This window comes from Stomoxys calcitrans, chromosome 5 (genome assembly GCF_963082655.1).
Source record: "Stomoxys calcitrans chromosome 5, idStoCalc2.1, whole genome shotgun sequence".
NCBI classification, from domain to species: domain Eukaryota; kingdom Metazoa; phylum Arthropoda; class Insecta; order Diptera; family Muscidae; genus Stomoxys; species Stomoxys calcitrans.
Genome location: NC_081556.1, coordinates 105852176 through 105875191, shown reverse-complemented (window position 1 = coordinate 105875191; position 23016 = coordinate 105852176). Strand labels below are relative to the sequence as shown.

The 23016-nt window shown below is 37.1% G+C and overlaps 2 protein-coding genes across 5 annotated transcripts in view; one reads left to right on the top strand and one right to left on the bottom strand.

Moving 5' to 3' along the window:
• Window positions 1-1626: 1626 nt before the first annotated feature.
• On the bottom strand, window positions 1627-3309 carry LOC106087666 (queuosine 5'-phosphate N-glycosylase/hydrolase). Its single transcript, XM_013252791.2, has 2 exons — window positions 2610-3309; window positions 1627-2548 (listed from the first exon to the last, which is right to left on the bottom strand). The coding sequence occupies exons 1-2, from the start codon at window positions 2851-2853 to the stop codon at window positions 1773-1775; spliced, it is 1020 nt and encodes a 339-aa protein (XP_013108245.2). The 5' UTR covers window positions 2854-3309; the 3' UTR covers window positions 1627-1772.
• Window positions 3310-4710: 1401 nt separating this feature from the next.
• Window positions 4711-23016, top strand: part of LOC106087670 (kinase D-interacting substrate of 220 kDa) — a 158233-nt gene continuing 139927 nt past the window's right edge. For 2 of the 4 annotated variants that reach the window (XM_059368436.1, XM_059368430.1), the window contains exon 1: window positions 4711-5467. Coding sequence is in view for 1 of the 4 variants with exons in the window: in XM_059368432.1 (XP_059224415.1) it covers window positions 17874-17975 (102 nt within the window). In the remaining 3 variants the exon portion in view is untranslated. Of the gene's footprint in view, window positions 5468-17816; window positions 17976-23016 lie in introns of those variants that run through there. The other 2 variants (XM_013252795.2, XM_059368432.1) reach the window with 2 other exon arrangements.

Below are 23016 nucleotides of genomic sequence, written 5' to 3'. Positions count from 1 at the left end.
CATTGCTGTTACGTGAAGCTTAGCTGCGAGCTACCGGGCGCGTCCACAGGTTGAGGATAGTGGAATGCTTCATACGGATTAGCTGCAACAGCAGTCGCGGACACTCAGCGGTATCGAGTGGAGAGTCTCATTAAGAGGCCGGGCGGCACCTGCTCTTGCACAAATACTGAGTGCCTATGATGCTCGATATGACAAGGCGGGTTATTGGCGCCTTTAAATAACCAATGGCCAACCTGTTCCCACGGCGATCGGTCGTTTGGACCGAAACGAGCTTGCTCATATACAGAAGCATGACGAGGATCGCCACTTCCACATGCAAATGTGGTTACGTCCCTTCTACTTCGACTTTCCCTTTCCAACTAAATCTGCTCTAGAATCATGTTGAGATACTGTTATACTTGTAGTTGTTATAGCAGTGAGTTGAACACTGGCTACGGGTTCGCCGTTGATGGCCACCATCGGGTCAATCCGGAACATAAAACCGGCTGCAATGGGATTGACATTCCTTCGACGCTTCTGTTCCAACTAAATCTGCTCAATAATTCCGTTCAGATAACTGGCCTCCGGAGATAACTGCTCTCGACCATTCGAACGGCTCCTCAACGCTCCAAGAACAAAGTCGGAAATTGAAAGAGAAATCGACGTCATACGCGTAGGCAATAACATTCACCCTCCCTCATGAAAGATCTGAAAATCCAATTGATACCCACAAGTGGAGTACTGAGCTCACCTTCAGTAATGCGTTGTAAATCCGGTCAACATTGCTCAACCCAATTCACTAATGTAGGGGGGGCCTCCATAGTAAAGCCACTTAACCCCAAAATCCCTTCTATGTAGCCATCCACATTATGAATGAAACGACCCACAGGGTCTTAAGGGTTCAAATGACGAAAGATTTTGTCTCCCCGCCATCCAGACGGCAAGTAGTCAAACAAAACGCATTTCTTAAAATTCGTCTGAGGTAGACGTATGCTTTAGGGTCCTCCCCTTTGGAACGTTACGCCATCCGGTACCGGCATACTTTGCGCTATTAATAACACATCCTATGTCCTAGAGATCAGCCAAAGTCATTGTTGCTGTAGCGGTGTGTTGTATTACTGAGGCGGCAGCCCTTGCCGACTAATGACTCCATCGGGTCAACCCGGTTTCCCAGATTGTCTTTGATATAGCCATCCCCATCACGAAAGACACTTTCAAGCGATCGACCTTTAGGGTTCTAAAAACGAAGGATGAAAGACTAATTGGACTGTTCTCCACCACCCCAGGTGGCGAGTGGCCTGGTTTCCCCGTTTTCGGGATGAAAACCACAATAACCAACCTAACCTCCAGCTACCCAGTCGGCAAGTAGTCCAACAAAACATAGCTCCTAAAAATCGCTTGAAGGAGTCGTATGGTATATGGCCCAGCACTTTGCAATGTAGTAGGCAATACGCCATGCGATACCGTTGACTTTTATTGCTCAAACGAAATCGCCGTCCATACCACCTTCCCTTCCTCTATGATGCCCTTAAGTACGGACAGAGCAATATAGTTACCAAACGGGCACGGCTCCGCCTGAGAGGAGCTGTATGTATTGCAGGGTCCGTTGTTTCTCATAAAACACACAGTGAATGAAAAGCCTTTTTTGTTGAGACATTTCAAATGTTGTTGATTTTAATGAAAAAAAAAATATTAAAATTGATGCTTAGAATTAAGTTTCATTACCACAAGCATGAGGTAGTTTTTTGTCTATATTTTAAATCGGTAGATTTGCGAGTCCAATGCCACCAAGCTCAATAATAAACACTTAGGACTTTGTGGAAGGGTATATACTCCAGCTCCTTAGCATATCTACGTCTATAGTCCCATAGAAAATGATCAATCAATATAGAATTGACATTATCTTTAGATATTTCAGGATATTTCTCATTGAGTTCCTGCAACACCATATCCTTCACTCTTTCTACGATGTAAATTGAGGCACCTCGAATTTCCACTTCCATGGGATCGCCATTTTTCATCAATTTATCTGATTTCAAAACCTCCATCAGTTCTTCCGTATAAAACAGCGAACCAAAGTGTACCAAAACCTGTGGCACCCGATAATCGGCAAACATTGTTATGTGGTATAGGTCCGTAAATGAACCTAAACCTTTGCCTCGAAAACAGGCCCATATATCGCCCACAAGAATTTGCGCCCGTTTATACAAGGATACTCTTTGGCCTGCATAATCGGCCTCATCTCTGAAACAAGGAAATTCTTGCACAATTAATTTCAGCAAACTCAAGGCAGAACCATTGGCAGCTTTGATGACATTCTCGAATTTGCCCTGCCATTTATCGCAGAGAGGTGTGCCCACCTCGATGAAACATTTTAAACGTTCCTCTAGTAAAGGCACCATTGTTTCACCATCATCCGAACGGAAAATTTTCTTAACCGTCTCCAAATCGATCTTGCTGTAAAACTCGGCATTGGTTATATCCAAGCCATCTTTCATGGCACGATTAATGGCAGCACACAAAGCAAAATAGCCCGTATAGCCATCCACTTTGTATTTGGTGTAATCAGCTGAAATTCGATTTAAAATAAGTTTCTTGGTTTTCTGCACTATAATGAGTGAACTACTTACTTGGTGTCCAAAAACAAAAGTTCAAAGTATCCACAACAAAAATCCATTCTGCTGCAAATGCATCTGTGGGCTTGGGATGTAAATCATGCTGGGAGAAATTGTTCACATCAATCACTTTGTCCTGTATTCCTTTTATAATCTCTTGTGTTAAATTCTTGAGTCCATCCTCAGAAACCTTAATATATTTGGCATTTTTCACAATATATTCTCCAGACTCTCGAGGCAATAAGGCTGGTTGGGCCATTTTGAATGGTGAAATAAAAACGTATGGCCTAAATTTAAAGCTAATTTGGGAAATAGTCTTATCAGTTTCAAAAAAAAATTGTCATTTGCTCTTTGACACACAAATCTGTAGCCGAATGTGATCAAATCTTATCAAATATATGGTGAAATAAAGCCTTTTGCTTCCTTAGTCTACCAGTTGCACCAAAATGCAATACTATCTGTACAATGCGATCGAATTGGTATGCGATCAGGGTATGCTCCAGCCTGGTATGCTTCGTAATTGTTGGTATTCTGTTCTGCTTTCAGAATAGCCGCTGATATTTTTGTTTCGCTAGCGAAATTTAACAGCAATCAAATGTTTTTGTTTCCTTACAACCACGTTTATCTATCTGCACTTATTGTTTTCTCTATTTTGTCTCAAATATAGAAAAACGAGCAATTGAAACCAATAAAACAAACTAAAATGATGCCGGCAATAGTTTCCAGTGTTGCCACTATAGTAGTTTTTTGCCATTTTCTTCACTATAAACCGAGAAATACCTTTCCGCCGGTTTTTTTTGTATGGAGTTTGACAGAATTCCGTTCGAAAAACTGAACAGAATACTCAGCTTAATGCAAGCTGCTGGTAAATAAATGTTGTTGTTGTTGTTGTAGCAGTGTGTTAAACACTGAGACGACAGCCCTTGCCGATGAAGAACTCCATCGGGTCAATCCGGTGCGTACAACCGGTTGCCATGGGATTGAAATAAATGATAGCAGAAGGCGAACAGCTGATAATAGCTGGTAAATATTGATTAACGTGTTATCTAAATTTGTTGCTCTCGTCTGTAACAAGGAGGGCGGCTAGGCTCTGCTGTGTCCAAGGCCTTCAAAGTGTGCCGGGGAAAGAGGCGACTGACAAGCTTTCTAGAATAGATGGCTGAAGAGCTGCCATCGTGTTACAAAATTAGGGAATCAACACTGTGCGGTCTTCTTGGTAAGGGGACGAGCAAATGAGGAGTGGGCTGGCACAGCGGATCGCAGGGTTGCAAAGTCCCTATTTCTGAGTGTTTTACGGGATAGTATTCCTGCTTTCATGGGGCAGAGTACGCATTATCTCGGACTGGTCATTGCAGTGTCAGATCTCTGACGTCGCACTGAACACATACATATGCGAGAAAGAAGATAACAACAAAGAGAATGCAAACAAAATCGGTCTTCTTAATACCTTCAAACCTGGCCAGCTGATAACGGTTGTTAACAGGTAGAGTACACAGCGTAAACAGCTGAGTATAATTTTGCAAAGTGCATTATCTGTCAACGAGTTTTGGTTGTGTGTTTGTATTATAGTTAAAAACCATACCACCACGAAAAATGGCGCGAACTTGTTGCATACACAAAATCCGAGTTGCACTAATCATTGATTTTGACAGATAACGCACTAAGTATTTTGTTGTTGGGCAACTGCCACTACCTGGAAATGAATTTATTATAGCTTTAGATCACCTTTTTAAATCCGCCTTGGTCGACGTTTATTAAAAGATATGGCAACGTCATTCAATTTGAATGACAAAACTAAAAGAGGAAGAATGCAACATATTTATTCACTTAATAAACGGTCTAAAGTTGCAAAATTGCTTAGGATTTTAATAAAATCACATTTAAGAACTCTGAGAAACATTTATTTAAAATTAAAATTACCTTTTTCGTCCACCTTATTCTTTTAGATGATTGCAAGCACATGAGAGCGCTTTGTATTGAACGCTTTCTTTTACGTTACGTCAAGCACACTGATTATGCTTCACGAACGTGAGCATTAACCAACCCCTCAAACAAACTCATCTGTTCATTAGTGTTGGTCAGTGTAGCTGTTTGTCAATGCCAGATGTCTTCTACTATTCATTTCGTAAAATCAGTTTTCGTGGAAATGTGAAAGAAAATCGCGAAAAAACAAAATATTAACCATCAAATCAAATCAATTCTACTTCAAAATTGTGTTAAACCTACTATAAAATGTAGGAATTCATGAAACCAAAAAAATAATAGTGAAAATAGCAAAATAAATACATGCGACGAAAGCAAAAAATCGTAAGGCTGGATGTTTGTTTTTAATGCAATGATGATGACAACAAAAGAATTTTAAAGTTTTTTATTTTACCCCGCAAAACAAAAGCGACACCAAAGTGATTAATTACAATTTTCTGTCTGTGGCAAAGAAGTATTTGAACAAATTGATAGATTCATAGATTGATTGCCCCTAACGGAAAAAGGGCAAAAAATAATTGAATTGTTGTCTGCATTTTCTCTGATAAAAAAAAATCCCACAAAAATTAATGCTCTTAAAGCAACCAAGTGCTATTGTTGTGATATCGATTCGGCATTTTGAGTAGTGAATTATAATTGATTGTGTTGTGTGTGTGTGTTCCATGGAAACGCTATTGTTTCCACACTTGGCTAATTATCAAAAAAAGCAAAGAAAATTTACCTAAAAAGCGGAAACATCAAGAAATAGTGGAACAGGCATTGTTTGTATAGCTCCTGCACACCTTTGTCCCGGCCATCATCAGCTGGTATATGCGGCACAGTGGTACATTTAATGAATTGACCACTTATCCTGAACATTTTTACGGTTTATGTGGCTATTTGTATAACAGGTGAGTGTGAACGAAATATTTGTTTTTAAGACCTATGGAATAAGTTGAACGAATTATTTCTTTTTTATTTATCATATAAAGTGATGGCTGGATTAGTGTTGTCGTAGAACTTAATGATTGGCCCATAATATGGCTTTAAAAGGATAGATTTTGATAATATTTTTGGGAATTGGTATCCAACGGGCCTTAAGTGTTCTTCTAGCAAGCCTATTAAGAACTAGGAATGCCTACAAATGCCATCATATCACAATACCATATTACGAGTATAACATTCCTTTTCAAAATGGAGAAATTCCTCAGGTAGATGAAATCGAGTTGTTCGTAGACTCTTGGTGGTTACAGTTTATGTACTTCATATAATCTTTGACGATTACTATTTGGAGAATATAAACACGCGTACAGATGCAAACCTCTAGCAGGTGGATAATAGTATAAAAATATATGTGTTTGCATCTTTATCTGGTTTAAAATAGGGTGATGTATGCTGAAATCTAATCAATAGGCTTAAATGGGAGGCTCAATAGATCCGTCATTTTGTAGTTATTTCACATTACCGTATTTGGTTTTGTAGGACTAAATGTCTGAAAAGATTTCATGCAAAATGATTTGCCTCATTCTTGTTAATAGATGTACGGTTGCCTCTTACTCTTTCTGAACCCCACAATGATATGGTCCGACAAGTGCTCCGAGCATGGCTAAAGACTACCCACAATACTATGGCTTTGCAGTTGCCCCACGCCTTAACCTATGTTCGATTGCCTCTCACTCTTTCTGAATCCCACAATGCTATGGTCCGTAAGGATCCCCGAGCATGGCTAAAGACTCCCCACAATATTATGGCCTTACAGTTGCCCCATGCCTTAGCCTTAAGTTAATTGTGTCCTCTGTGAGATACTCGGTCACATGGACTTGGCCACAATTCAATCCATAGCAAAAGCCCACTATCTATTCTCCTAGTTTTAGTGGAAAATTGCCAGGAAATTCGCACAGGGATGAGTTAACTGAAACCGTAGCATGAAATGATGTAACTTAAGCCCTGTACTTACATCATACCTTTCCCTTAGACAAGTGCTTCCTCTGTGAGATACTTGACACTGGGTCTTGTGTACCTTGCAAACCTTAGCGTAAGCCCACGTTCCATTCTTGTAGCTATGGCCTCAGTGTACAACACACTGTTACAACAGCAACAAGCCCCTATTCTTCCAGGGATGCTTGAACAAAGGTGAGTTCAATGCCACCTCGGCTTAAGTCCTAAACTGACCCTTTTTTCAACCACCCTCTGCAGTTAAACCTTCGACTATCAACTCTTGGTGATAACAACTTAGATCGTGGCAGGAGTAAAACGGTGAGAATTTTCTCGTCGCATAAAATTGTCTTCAAAACTCTGCCGCTAGAGGCGGTAGCGTTACTCTACCATAAAAAACTACATTCGATCGGAACCTTTTTGGTGTCTAAGAGCTTCAACCATCCATAGCAAAACCCACAATCTAATCCCGTAGTTTTAGTGAAAAACTTCAAAACTTCCATGAAATTCTCACAGGGATGAGTTAACCGAAACCGCAGAATGCTTTTGTGGCTTAAGTCCGGTACTGACATGATCCCTTACCCTTAGACAAGTGCTTCCTCTGTGTGCTCAGTGTACAACACACTGCTACAACAGCAACAAGCCCCTATTCTTCCAGGTATGCTTGAACAGAGGTGAGTTCAATGCCACCTCGGCTTAAGTCCTAAACTGACCCTTTTTTCAACCACTCTTTGCAGTTAAACCTACGACCATCTACTCTTGGTGACAACAACTTAGAACGTGGCAGGGGTCGAACGGGGAGAATTTCCTTGTCGCATGAAATTGTCTTCCAAACTCTGTCGCTAGATGCGGTAGTGTTACTCTACCATAAAGTAACCCTCCTAAGATCGAGGTCTTAGGCGACTACAAGCCTATTGACATTCCAAGTTTTGTATCCAGATGTATCCGACTACATTCGATCGAAACCTCTCTGGTATCTGGGAGCCTTAACAATTCTTAGCAAAAGCCCACAATCTATTCCCGTAGTATTAGTGAAAATTTTCAAAACTTCCAGGAAATTCGCACAGGGATGAGTTAACTGAAACCGTAGCATGATATGATGTGTTGAAGTGCTTGCTCTGTAAGATACTCGACACTGGGTCTTGTGTACCTTATAAACCTTAGCATAGGTCCACGCTCTATTGTCGTTGCCATCGCCTCAGTGTACAACACACTGCTGCAACAGCAACAAGCCTCTATTCTTCCAGGGATGCTTGAACAGAGATGAGTTCAATGATATCTCGGCTTAAGTCCTAAACTGGCCCTTTTTTCGACCGCCCAGTAAAACTTACGACCATCAAATATTGGTGACAACTGCTTAGATCGCGACAGGAGTAGATCGGGGAGAATTTCCTTGCCGCATAAAATTGTCTTCAAAATGTTACCCGACCACATGCCTATTGAAATTCCAATTTTTGTATCCAGATGTATCCGACTACATTCGATCGAAACCTCTATGGTGCCTGGGAGCCTCATCAAGTATTAGGCGACTTTGCCAAGTCTTGATCGCATTAAAGGAAGCTATATTGCGGTTGACCTCATTTCTGCTATACTCGTGGTACCAAACATGAAAAATTTTTAAAAAAATAAAACATTCAACAAAAAGCTCGGCAAACACAAACAAGTAGAAGAAAGCAAGTTATACCGGCAAGGGACAGCGAAGCAAATTGAGGTCCGATCTGCTTTGGGTTCATTGCTGTCACGAGAAGCTTAGCGGCGACCTACCGGGCGCGTCCACAGGTTGCAGATAGTGGAATGCTTCATAGGGAGTAACTCACTTAGCATATTTTTTATTAGTTTTTTTCGATTTTCCCCCACTGTGGGACGGACGGACGTGGCTAGATCGCCCCAAAACGTCGAGAAGATCAACAATATATATATATATATTCTTTATGGGTATATTTTGAGGTGTTACAAACGGAATGACTAGATTAGTATAGCCACAACTTATGGTGGTGGGTATAAAAAATATTTTCAAAAAGAAAGTTCAGGGTATAGCGAAGAGCTCCGGGCCATCCGGGCCTTAAATAAAAAAAACAGCCATTACTGTAATTGAAACATTATTCCGGCTATCACTTTATTAAAACTTATGTAAACACCAATTATGAATGACTCAACTGTATTTGAGCTGTAGTATTCACCAAAATTTATGTATATCATTTGTTCGTATCGCCTTTTATGGATAATTGCCTTTTTAGAGAACTATTTTCGTTTGATGTACGATCACAGTCGACTAATTGGCTATGCAAGATTTGTGACCTACCATATATTCATCTCATTTTACATACATCAATTTCACACAAAATTGACATTTTGTGTCAATTTGTGATATAAATAAAATTAAAATTTATAGTTACAAAATCAGGTGCAATAAAATGTAGGAAACAAAGCAAGATATAAATATCGATTAGAGGAAATGAAATATGCAGATATTTTTATGTATATGAAAATATATTATAATATAAAAATTCACGTTAGAGCGCCACCTATATGTGAAATTTAAAATTATAATAAAGAAAACCTAATACAAAAAATCCTAATACAGAAAATCCTAATACAAAAATAATAACAACCAAATACAAATATGGAAAAATTCTGATTTAAAAAAGGAAATTCAAACACAAATATGACGATAAGATACAGGCCATTTTTGGCTACATTTGGTAATTTTTTCATATGATGCCCCATTTTTCGAAATAAATGTCCCACTGTGTCCAACTGGGAAATAGTGGGCTGAAACCGTTTACAGAAAATATAATATGGACCACGCTCTTTCTGAATCTATTCAATTTGGAGCCCTAAGTATTAAAGAACCAAGATATTGGCCATTTTTGGCTAAAGTTGGTAATTTTTTCGTATGATGCCAAATTTTTCGAAATAAATGGCTCACTATGGCAAACTGGGAGATAGTGGGCTGAAACCTTTTACAGTAATATAATTTGGACCACTCTCTTTCCGAATCTATTTAGTTTGGAGCCTTAAGTATTAAAGAAACCAATATTGGTCATTTTTTGCAAAAGTTGGTCATTTTTATATATGATGTTCCATTTTTCCAGGATATTGGCCCACTGTGGTCAACTGGGAAATAGTGGGCTGAAATCGTTTACAGGAAATATAATATGGACCACGCTCTTTCCGAATCTAATCAATTTGGAGCCCTAAGTATTAAAGAAACCAAGATATTGGCCATTTTTGGCAAAATTTGGTCATTTTTATATATGATGCCCCATTTTTCCAGGATAATGGCCTAGTGTGGCCAAATGGGAAATAGTGGGCTGAAACCGTTTACAGGAAATATAATATGGACCACGATCTTGCCGAATCTAATCAATTTGCAGCTCTAAGTATTAAAGAAACCAAGATATTGGCCATTTGTAGCTAAATTTGGTAATTTTTTCATATGATGCCCCATTTTTCCAGGATAATGGCCCACTGTGGCCAACTAGAAAATAGTGGGCTGAAACCGTTTACAGGAAATATTATATGGACCACGCTCTTTCCGAATCTATTCAACTTGGAGCCCTAAGCATTAAAGAAACCAAGATATTGGCAATATTTGGCTAAATTTGGTAATTTTTATATATGATGCCCTATTTTTCAGAGATAATGGCCCACTGTGGCCAACTGGAAAATAGTGGGCTAAAACAGTTTGTAGGAAATATAATATGGACTACGCTCTTTCCGAATCTATTCAATTTGGAGCCCTAAGCATTAAAGAAACCAAGATATTGGTAATATTTGGCTAAATTTGGTAATTTTTATATATGATGCCCTATTTTTCAGAGATAATGGCCCACTGTGGCCAACTGGAAAATAGTGGGCTGAAACAGTTTGCAGGAAATATAATATGGACTACGCTCTTTCCGAATCTATTCAATTTGGAGCCCTTAGTATTAAACAAACCAAGATATAGGCCATTTTTGGAAAAAATTTGGTCAAATGATGCCCAAATTTGGAGAGATAATAGCCCACTGTGGCCAACTGGAAAATAGTGGGCTGAAACTGTTTACACGAAATATTATATGGACCACGCTCTTTCCGAATCTATTCAACTTGGAGCCCTAAGCATTAAAGAAACCAAGATATTGGCAATATTTGGCTAAATTTGGTAATTTTTATATATGATGCCCTATTTTTCAGAGATAATGGCCCACTGTGGCCAACTGGAAAATAGTGGGCTGAAACAGTTTGCAGGAAATATAATATGGACTACGCTCTTTCCGAATCTTTTCAATTTGGAGCCCTTAGTATTAAACAAACCAAGATATAGGCCATTTTTGGAAAAAATTTGGTCATATGATGCCCAAATTTGGAGAGATAATAGCCCACTGTGGCCAACTGGGAAATAGTGGACTGAAACCGTTTACAGGAAATAGAATATGGACCACGCTCTTTCCGAATCTATTCAATTTGGAGCCCTAAGTATTAAAGATACCAAGATATAGGTCATTTTTGGCAAAATTTGGTAATTTTTATATATGATGCCCTATTTTTCCAGGATAATGGCCCACTGTGGCCAACTGGGAAATAGCTCTTTCCGAATCTATTCAATTTGGAGCCCTTAGTATTAAACAAACCAAGATATTGGCCATTTTTACAAAATTTGGTAATTTTTATATATGATGCCCTATTTTTCAGAGTTAATGGCCCACTATGGCCAACTGGGAAATATTGGGCTGAAACCGTTTACACGAAATATAATATGGACCACGCTCTTTTCGAATCTATTCAATTTGGAGCCCTAAGTATTAAACAAGATATAGGCCGTTTTTGGCAAAATTTGGTCATATTATGCCCCATTTTTCAGAGTAAATGGCTTACTTTAGGCCAACTGGGAAATAGTGGGCTGAAACCGTTTACAGGAAATATTATATGGATCACGCTCTTTCCATATAAGATCCCTAAGTATTAAACAAACCAATTTGGAGCCCTAAGTATTAAACAAACCAAGATATAGGCCATTTTTGGCAAAATTTGGTAATTTTTATATTGGGTTGCCCAAAAAGTAATTGCGGATTTTTTAAAAGAAAGTAAATGCATTTTTAATAAAACTCAGAATGAACTTTAATCAAATATACTTTTTTTACACTTTTTTTCTAAAGCAAGCTAAAAGTAACAACTGATAACCGACAGAAGAAAGAATGCAATTACAGAGTCACAAGCTGTGAAAAAATTTGTCAGCGTCGACTATATGAAAAATCCGCAATTACTTTTTGGGCGACCCAATATATGGTCCTTATTTTTCAGAGATAATGGCCCACTGTTGCCAACTGGGAAATAGTGGGCCGAAACCGTTTACAGGAAATATAACATGGACAATACGTAGGTCTCCAAATGGAATAGATTTGGAAAGATCTATTCAAATTCCGCAAGCCGCAATTTTTGTCCGATTTGTCTGAAATTTTACATATTGTGTTCTGTTATGAATACCAAAAAACGCGCGAAGTACGACCCAAATTGGTCTTTAACCTGATATCGCTCCCATATAAACCGATCTCCCGATTTGACTTCTTGAGCCTTTACAGGTCTCAATTTTTGTCCGATTTGGCTAAAATTGAGCATGCACTTGTTTGTTATGACTTTCAACAATTGTGCCAAATACGGTCCAAATCGGTCTATAACTTTATATAGCTCCCATATAAACCGATCTACCGATTTGACTTCTTGAGTCCTTACAAGCCGCAATTTTTGTCCGATTTGGCTGAAATTTTGCAGGCGTTGTTCTGTTACGACTTCCAACAACTGTGCTAAATACGGCGAAAATCAGTCTATAACCGGATATAGCTCTCATGTGAACCGGTCTCCCGATTAACCTTGTTTGGTTCCTATAAACTTTAATTTTTGCTGGTTTGATAGAGGTTTGGAATGTAGAATAAAATCATGCCCTTGTAGGGCATGATTTTATTCTGAATTTATTTTGTATGAATTTTAAGCAGAATCCATGGTGGTGGGTTCCCAAGATTCGGTCCGGCGGAACTTAGCAGGCTTTTTCTTATTGGGGTTACTTTGATCACTGGAATATAGGTCTTGTACTATTTTCCATATGGCCCTTAAGTTACCAACTTTTTGTTCCTGTTATAGAATTTATTCGTTGTTTTATGATAATCTAATCTTCTCAGCTTGACTACATGTCGTATTAGATGACGTATTATTTCCAACAGCAAATAATTGAAATTTAAGCACCCACATGGCTATCATTGACATTTTCCGAGCACTTTGTCATTTTTATTTTGGCTTTTCGTATCTAGACATTCTATTGAATAATATGTAGTATTTTTAGAAACTCAGGAAAATGTATCTGTTTGACTTGGGGTGTGCCTCTGTTTATTGATGAATTTATAAATAATATGTTATAATGACAATTTGTTTTTGATAAATCATAGTTTTCTCTATTCGCATGTTGCCATCTCTGTGGGAGATGAAATTTAAAATGTGCAAGTTCATGGTCTATAGAATGGTAAATATTATAAATCACCATGCATTGAAATGGCCTTAAGAACTTCACTGCCATCAACTTGAAAAGGAAGTCTTATTTTGTGACATCAGTCTACATTTGCAAGGAAAGAATTCTCATATATACACTGTACTCCACTCTGTTCAAAGCGCCACTTGGTCGCATGTCTTATTTGTACTAAAACTTGTTGGGAAAAAATTGTCTCAAGGCCACTTTCATTGGTTGGTCTTAAATGAAACTTTTTCCGTTAGACAAGCGGTATGGATTTTTTCTAAGAGGTCAAAAACTGTTTTCATTGCATGATTTGACAAGTAGTGACCTTAGGTTGACTAATTTTCCATGGTCATTATCATGGGGAAAGTTTTTTTTTTACTTGAATGCTAACTCTTTAAAAAACAAATAACAAGCAGTTAGCAAATTAAAAAAAAGTTATTTAGTACGTATAAATAATTTTCTTTATTTGCTATCTCAGATATTAATAATCGCCATGGAGAAATCAAACGAACCACATGATTTATACAATTAGAAATGTTTCGAGTGTTATATTAACGCCGCATAAGTGAAAAATGATTCTCAATGTCTTTAATGACCAATGATTTTGATGGTGATTATTATTAAATACTCTTAACAGCAATACTGTTTGAGACTACCTGTGATAAGATTACAAAAAATGCAAAAAAAAAGAAATATAAAACTCTATTTAAAGGCTATAAAACAACATCATAAGACACTGTTGTTGTACACTGAGGCGGCAGCCCTTGCCTATGAAAGACTCCATTGGGCCAATTCGGTACGTACAAATGGCTATCATAAGACACTGACCGATAATAGTAGAAAAAGTTTTCTTCTTATTTTAATTTTTTTCACTTTGTTAATAAAGTAAATGTAGCGACATTATAGGAGATGGAGTAGCATGTTAGTATCTTCTTCCTTTTATACCCTACACCACTACTGTGGTACAATTAGCAAATTTTGTCCATGAACATTCCACTAAGGAACAGGGGCAAACTTCTCAAATATCAATGAGTGCAGTCCGATTTAAGTTTTTAAGCTCGGCGGTAAGGGGCCTCTTTTTTATAGTCGAGTCTGCACGACGTGCCGCATTGCCACACCTCTTTGGAGAGAAGTTTTACATGGCATAGTACCTCACAAATGTTGCCAGCATTAGGAGGGGAAAACCACCGCTGATAATTTTTTTTCTGATGGTCTCGCCAGGATTCGAACCCAGGCTTCAGCGTCATAGGCGGACATGCTAATCTCTGCGCTACGGTGGCCTCTACTACTGCGGTACAAGGTATTATAACTTAGTGAATTAGTTTGTAACACCCAAAAGGAAGAGAGATAGACCCATTGATAAGTGTACCGATCGATCCAGAATCACTTTCTGATTCGATTTAGCTATGTCCGTCTGTCCGTCCGTCTGTCTGTCCGTCTGTCAATGTTAATTTGTGTACAAACTACAGGTCGCTATTTTCATCCGATCGTCTTCAAATTTGGTATGGGCACGTTTTTCGGCTTATTGAAATTGGAAAAAATCGGTTCAGATTTGGATATAGCTCCCATATATATGCACGTCCGATTTTCAAAAATAATACAATAAAATGGTCATTTGTTTACCGATTCTCTCGAAATTTGGCGACTATCGTCATTATCGTTGAAATTCATAGAAATCGGTTCAGATTTACATATAGCTCTCATATATATATAAAGCCCGATTTTCACTCCTAGAGCCATTGCAAGCGCATTTATTGACCAATCTTCCCAAAAATTTGTACAACACCTTCCTCGACGATTACCACAATATCTGAGAAGTTTGCTTGAAATCGGTTCAGATTTGGATATAGCTCCCATATCTATGTTCGACCGATTTGCAAAAAAAAAAAGCAATAAAATGGTCTCTTATTAACCCATTCCCTCGAAATTACTGGTGAATTTCATAGAAATCGGTTCAGGTTTAGATATAACTCTCATTTACCAAAATCAGTGTTCGGTTCGAAATGTGTTCAAATTTTGACAAATTTTGTTCAGCGATGAGGCTCATTTCTGGTTGAATGGCTACGTAAATAAGCAAAATTGCCGCATTTGGAGTGAAGAGCAACCAGAAGCCGTTCAAGAACTGCCCATGCATCCCGAAAAATGCACTGTTTGGTGTGGTTTGTACGCTGGTGGAATCATTGGACCGTATTTTTTCAAAGATGCTGTTGGACGCAACGTTACGGTGAATGAACACATTTCGAACCGAACACTGATTTTGGTAATAAAATTCAATGATTTGCAAGCGTTGCTCGTTAGTAAGTCTATTCATGATGAAATGTCAAAGCATACTGAGCATCTTTCTCTTTGACACCATGTCTGAAATCCCACGTGATCTGTCAAATACTAATGCATGAAAATCCTAACCTCAAAAAAATCACCCTTTAGCTCCCACATTGTACTTATAGGGTAGGTGTAGGGTATTTTACAGTCGGCACTGCCCGAATTTCGCCCTTCCTTACTGGTTATATATAAAAATCAATTTGTATTTGTTTGTTAGTTTGTGTGTTCCTTATAGACTCAGAAACGGCTGAACCGATTTTCTTGAAATTTTCACTGATTCCGCATAATGATCCCGTGGTGAAATAGGGTACTATATTTTTTGATATCTGAAGGGGGAGCGGCCCCTCCCCCTTACCCTAATTTTCAGAAACGCCAGATCTTAGAGATGGGTGGTGCGATTTAAGCGAAGTTTTGTGTGTTCTCTTATAGTAACCTACAAACAAAAATTTGGTGTCCAAATTTCGGATGGGGTACCTAGGGGGAGGGGGCCCACCCCAAAACCTACCAACTATATATTTACACCAATCACGACAATATGGGACTCAAATGAAAGGTATTTATGATTAGAAAACGTATCTGATATCTAATTGTCGGACCAAGGGTTTGGGGGACCACCCTCAAAACACCCCTAAATCGGACATATATACCGACCATGGCAATATGGGACTTAAATGAAAGGTATTTGGGAGTAAAATACGAATCTGATATCCAAATTTGGGACAACGTTTCTGGGGGTTCACCCATTCCCCAAAACATCCCCCAAACATGACTTATTTACTGACCATGGCAATATGGGTCTTAAATAAAAGGTATTTGAGTGTAGAAAAAGAATCTGACATCCTGATGTGCGACCCAGTTAGACGATTATTTGGAAAATGTGAGCGTATGTTTAAGAAACTAGGCTTCCCTAGCTGTCGTTTGAGACCGGTCTTAATATTTTCCATTTTTGCACAGTGGATCAATCAATTTTACAATCTTCTTTATCTTGTTAGTATACCTTGCGGATATTGTGGGAACCAAATTTTAATGTTGGAACACCTTATTATTTCATAGATCTTTCTTTTTTGTTTTTTTGTGTTGTTGTTTCGAAATTAATTAATTGCCTACAAAGTTGCTTAACAGTGTTCTGCTAATGCCAGTAACAGAGGACTGTTAAGTCAGTGGTTTGTGCCTCTACTACTTAAATTCGGAATTTATCTTCACTCACATAAGTTAACTTTATTTTCACGGATAAATTGGATAAAAATACGTCCCGTAGTGGCTCAAGAAGTCAAATCGGAAGATTGCATTGTTTCAAAGCTGTATCAGGGCCATACTTGGCTAGAGATTGAAAGCTATAACGATAGTTATCGGTTCGGGTAAGAATTTAAAAATCGGGTTATATGAGACCTATAACTAAATATTGAACAATTTGGCCCATTTTTAATCCCAACCGACCTATGTTAATAAAAAGTATTTCTAAATAATTTGGAGCTTTATTCGTTCGATAGTTAACATGCTTTCGCCAGACAATGGAACGAACATCGCTAGATCGACCTGATTGAGCTGAAACTCTTAAATGTACAGCACTAAATAATATGAAAGAAGCTTCGTCTTAGTTTCTTAATACAATCTTCGTGGGATAAAGCATAACGTATGTTTCGTGAGAAGTAATGATGACAGTTCCCTTCGTAAAAATGACAACCTGATTCTGTCTTAATCTTTAAGCTAAATTAATGCTAATTTCTTGGCAAAACAGGGGAAAATTACCCTAAAAAATATAGAAAAAAAAACCATACAATAACAATCCAATAAATTCATCTAAGAACAACACACCGATGACTAGATCAAACAATTGCTGTTTTTATTTAGATTTACGATTCTTGGTTAAGAGGTTGGTATTCACACCCGCCAGTCATAATGCAGCCATCCAGCCAGACAGTCATCCAGCACACAGTCATAGGACCAATATCATAAAATGTAAAAAATGTTATTGCCCATTAAGTAACCATTATTCGGGTAATAGCAGTAACAAGGGGGCAATTGTGCTTGCTTGCTTGCTTGGTTACTCCATAAATGATCTCAAGAAAATGATCTCGAGAGCGAGTACAAACAAAAGCAAGACATTCTAATGAAATTGATTATGGCACATTGTACGCTTGTATACTTGGATATTTGTGTGGGCAAGTGCCCCTTTACTACAAACAAAAGAAAAGAAAAACAAAATCGAGAAAAAGGCAGATAACATTTGCACAGTTACTCTGGGATCGGAGTGCACCCACCAATAGCACCACACATACACACACACAACACCCACTAAACTGAATGGGGATTTATCCATTCAGTTTTCCTTCATACTTCGAATCTCGACGTAGTTTGTACTCCGATAACACCATAGCAGCAGCTAGACTTTTCTTCGTTTTTTCATCTGTTTTGCTTAACCTTTGAATAATTTGTTTATTTTTTTTTTAATTTTACAAATTCGTTTGAGCAAAAAATTGTAAAAAATTAAATAAATATTTATTACATGTTATATTTAATTCGCAGCAGTAAGTAAATAACTGTGCGACACCACAGCATCCGCAGTCTTCATAATGACTGAAAATGCTCCAGTTTTCTCCATATCCCATTTAGTGGAAACTATTTATCCGAATGCACCATCTTTGTTGCATAGATCATCGGCTATTCAAGAAATTGTAAGTTTTTTTTTTATCAATTCTTAATGAGATAAAAATTGGAAAATTTACGAAAATATTGAAAATTTAAACATATGCACAGATTTTTATGTTTTTTTTTTACAATCAGAGTGATTTATAGTGATGGATTTTTTAATAAAAAACATTTTTTGTAACTCTTCTTTTTAAACGAAATTCAGTTGGATTGTATTGCTCACCGTGTCAACTAGGGTATATGTATTTGTTTTTACAAATGGTGATTAATGCAGTTAAGACTCCAATCTTTATGATACTTGCAATCGTGACATTTTTGTCTAAGAAGTCATCCGTGTAGTTTTGTTTTTATAATATTGCATTAAATACGTAGTAGTTATAAACTTTTTGAATTGGCTTTTTCTCCCTCTCAATCAGTTTTTATATTTGCAAGCCAACATCTTGACTTTAAACGCCTGAATTTCGAATCCTGTATGGGGACTTAAAAAATTTGTCAGCGGTCTTAATCTTTTCACTATTTTTTGTGGCATAGGTTGACCTTCAGCCATTTAAACTTCTTTACGAAGAGTTGTTGCATGAAGGTGAACCCTTAACATTGAGCCTAAATAAGGTAGTAAAGGTAGTGTGCATATTTAGTAGTTTTCTAACAGTAAAATCACAAATCCAAAACTGTTATACTGCAAAACATAATATATTCCCGTATTTTTAAAATTTTATAATTAGAATTTTCATTTGTATTCCAAAAACAAGGTTGTAATAAAATGATTTTGTTGCTTTATAACATTTAAATCAGTAATACGAATACTGTTATACATAATATACAATGTCCGTGAAGATAAAGTTAACTTTAACTAGCAGAGACACAAACCCATTCAATTAGCAGCACACTGTTACGAGCTTAGCAGAGCTATGCTAACAATTTAACAGAAAAGATCTAGAAATAAAATCAAGAAAAATAATGAAAAAATTCATAAGAAACGACAACAAGAGCACTAAAAGGACCACAAACATTGCGAATTTTGTAAAAAACTATCTAACAAAGTAATAAATGCATAAGAAACAAATCTTCAACACCAAAAAGTCCAAAGCGAAAAGTAGAAAAACTAAGAGGGGTGCCGGGTATCCACTTATAGTGAAGGAAGCTCTTGATGCCTAGGATCTAAATCAAAAAGCAAAATATGCAAAAAGCCGCCAGTATTTGAGATAATTGCCATTTAAAGTTAAAGTTAGAATTAACAGAATGGCCCACTGTGCAAAAACTAAGAGGGGTGCAGGGTACCCACTTATAGTGAAGGAAACTCTTGATGCCTAGAATCTAAATCAAAAAGCAAAATATGCAAAAAGCCGCCAGTATTTGAGATAATTGCCATTTAAAGTTAAAGTTAGAATTAACAGAATGGCCCACTGTGCAAAAACTAAGAGGGGTGCATGGTACCCACTTATAGTGAAGGAAGCTCTTGATGCCTAGGATCTAAATCAAAAAGCAAAATATGCAAAAAGCCGCCAGTATTTGAGATAATTGCCATTTAAAGTTAAAGTTAGAATTAACAGAATGGCCCACTGTGCAAAAACTAAGAGGGGTGCAGGGTACCCACTTATAGTGAAGGAAACTCTTGATGCCTAGAATCTAAATCAAAAAGCAAAATATGCAAAAAGCCGCCAGTATTTGAGATAATTGGCATTTAAAGTTAAAGTTGGAATTAACAGAATGGCCCACTGTGCAAAAACTAAGAGGGGTTCAGGGTACCCACTTATAGTGAAGGAAGCTCTTGATGCCTAGGATCTAAATCAAAAAGCAAAATATGCAAAAAGCCGCCAGTATTTGAGATAATTGCCATTTAAAGTTAAAGTTAGAATTAACAGAATGGCCCACTGTGCAAAAACTAAGAGGGGTGCAGGGTACCCACTTATAGTGAAGGAAGCTCTTGATGCCTAGGATCTAAATCAAAAAGCAAAATATGCAAAAAGCCGCCAGTATTTGAGATAATTGCCATTTAAAGTTAAAGTTAGAATTAACAGAATGACCCACAAAAATTAATATTTTATCACATTTTCTTATATATCATATATATGTTATTTTGTATAACATTTTTTCTATTCGTGCTTATAAGGCCGGTATGATTTAAAATACTATTTAATATATATTATCACATATAGTTCATTTGATTGTTAATAAAAATTTAAAGCAACTTAAGCTTATTAATTTCGGTTAAATTAGTGTTTATTAATTTTAAGGTACTATTAAATGTAGCTTATTACTAGAAAACTTTTTAAACACTAAAAAGATAACATATATGATTTTGCCTATTTGTCGTTGATTCAAGAAATGAACAAAAAGTTGATGTTTCCCAATTAAATACATACTCAGAAATTCTAAAATTACAATATAATTAAAGCTAATTTTATAGATTAGATGTGTGGAAAATTTAGCTTTGCTACATTTTTTATCAACACATAATTAAAATTATTAATATTTATAGTACGTAATATAGTCATTTAAAATGACTCCCACCAAAAATTTAGAGATCTCTGATTTCTAGAACGATTGCTTTTAGGGTTGTAAATATATCCCTCTAAATAGTTCTAATGCTTAAGCTATGGCCAGAACCCATGTTACTTAGTTTATGTTTTTTCGCAGCTATTTCAATATTGATTGGAATCATTAAAATCTATCATTTTAAAGTAACCTAGTTCTTTGAGTGTCGGCATAGTTCACATTGAAACGGTTTGATTTGGGGTTCGGTGTAATAATATTCTAAACATCCTGAACATATTGGACGCTTGCATGAAGTACAGATGTTTTCAGGTTGTAAAGATGCACCGCAATGCAAACAAATTTGCTGCATATCGCTGAACTATATGTGATAATATATATTAAATAGTATTTTAAATCATACCGGCCTTATAAGCACGAATAGAAAAAATGTTATACAAAATAACATATATATGATATATAAGAAAATGTGATAAAATATTAATTTTTGTGGGTCATTCTGTTAATTCTAACTTTAACTTTAAATGGCAATTATCTCAAATACTGGCGGCTTTTTGCATATTTTGCTTTTTGATTTAGATCCTAGGCATCAAGAGCTTCCTTCACTATAAGTGGGTACCCTGAACCCCTCTTAGTTTTTGCACAGTGGGCCATTCTGTTAATTCCAACTTTAACTTTAAATGGCAATTATCTCAAATACTGGCGGCTTTTTGCATATTTTGCTTTTTGATTTAGATCCTAGGCATCAAGAGCTTCCTTCACTATAAGTGGGTACCCTGAACCCCTCTTAGTTTTTGCACAGTGGGCCATTCTGTTAATTCCAACTTTAACTTTAAATGGCAATTATCTCAAATACTGGCGGCTTTTTGCATATTTTGCTTTTTGATTTAGATCCTAGGCATCAAGAGCTTCCTTCACTATAAGTGGGTACCATGCACCCCTCTTAGTTTTTGCACAGTGGGCCATTCTGTTAATTCTAACTTTAACTTTAAATGCCAATTATCTCAAATACTGGCGGCTTTTTGCATATTTTGCTTTTTGATTTAGATTCTAGGCATCAAGAGTTTCCTTCACTATAAGTGGGTACCCTGCACCCCTCTTAGTTTTTGCACAGTGGGCCATTCTGTTAATTCTAACTTTAACTTTAAATGGCAATTATCTCAAATACTGGCAGCTTTTTGCATATTTTGCTTTTTGATTTAGATTCTAGGCATCAAGAGTTTCCTTCACTATAAGTGGGTACCCTGCACCCCTCTTAGTTTTTGCACAGTGGGCCATTCTGTTAATTCTAACTTTAACTTTAAATGGCAATTATCTCAAATACTGGCGGCTTTTTGCATATTTTGCTTTTTGATTTAGATCCTAGGCATCAAGAGCTTCCTTCACTATAAGTGGGTACCCTGAACCCCTCTTAGTTTTTGCACAGTGGGCCATTCTGTTAATTCTAACTTTAACTTTAAATGGCAATTATCTCAAATACTGGCGGCTTTTTGCATATTTTGCTTTTTGATTTAGATCCTAGGCATCAAGAGCTTCCTTCACTATAAGTGGGTACTCTGCACCCCTCTTAGTTTTTGCACAGTGGGCCATTCTGTTAATTCCAACTTTAACTTTAAATGGCAATTATCTCAAATACTGGCGGCTTTTTGCATATTTTGCTTTTTGATTTAGATCCTAGGCATCAAGAGCTTCCTTCACTATAAGTGGGTACCCTGCACCCCTCTTAGTTTTTGCACAGTGGGCCATTCTGTTAATTCTAACTTTAACTTTAAATGGCAATTATCTCAAATACTGGCGGCTTTTTGCATATTTTGCTTTTTGATTTAGATCCTAGGCATCAAGAGCTTCCTTCACTATAAGTGGGTACCCTGAACCCCTCTTAGTTTTTGCACAGTGGGCCATTCTGTTAATTCCAACTTTAACTTTAAATGGCAATTATCTCAAATACTGGCGGCTTTTTGCATATTTTGCTTTTTGATTTAGATCCTAGGCATCAAGAGCTTCCTTCACTATAAGTGGGTACCCTGAACCCCTCTTAGTTTTTGCACAGTGGGCCATTCTGTTAATTCTAACTTTAACTTTAAATGGCAATTATCTCAAATACTGGCGGCTTTTTGCATATTTTGCTTTTTGATTTAGATCCTAGGCATCAAGAGCTTCCTTCACTATAAGTGGGTACTCTGCACCCCTCTTAGTTTTTGCACAGTGGGCCATTCTGTTAATTCTAACTTTAACTTTAAATGCCAATTATCTCAAATACTGGCGGCTTTTTGCATATTTTGCTTTTTGATTTAGATCCTAGGCATCAAGAGCTTCCTTCACTATAAGTGGGTACTCTGCACCCCTCTTAGTTTTTGCACAGTGGGCTATTCTGTTAATTCTAACTTTAACTTTAAATGCCAATTATCTCAAATACTGGCGGCTTTTTGCATATTTTGCTTTTTGATTTAGATCCTAGGCATCAAGAGCTTCCTTCACTATAAGTGCGTACCCGGCACCCCTCTTAGTTTTTCTACTTTTCGCTTTGGACTTTTTGGTGTTGAAGATTTGTTTCTTATGCATTTATTACTTTGT

Coding starts and splice junctions, on each gene's coding strand:
- LOC106087666 (XM_013252791.2), bottom strand. CDS start 2,853: ATGGCCCAACCAGCCTTATTGCCTCGAGAGTCTGGAGAATATATTGTG. Junction 2,549..2,609: donor CTTTTGTTTTTGGACACCAA/GTAAGTAGTTCA, acceptor ATCGAATTTCAG/CTGATTACACCAAATACAAA.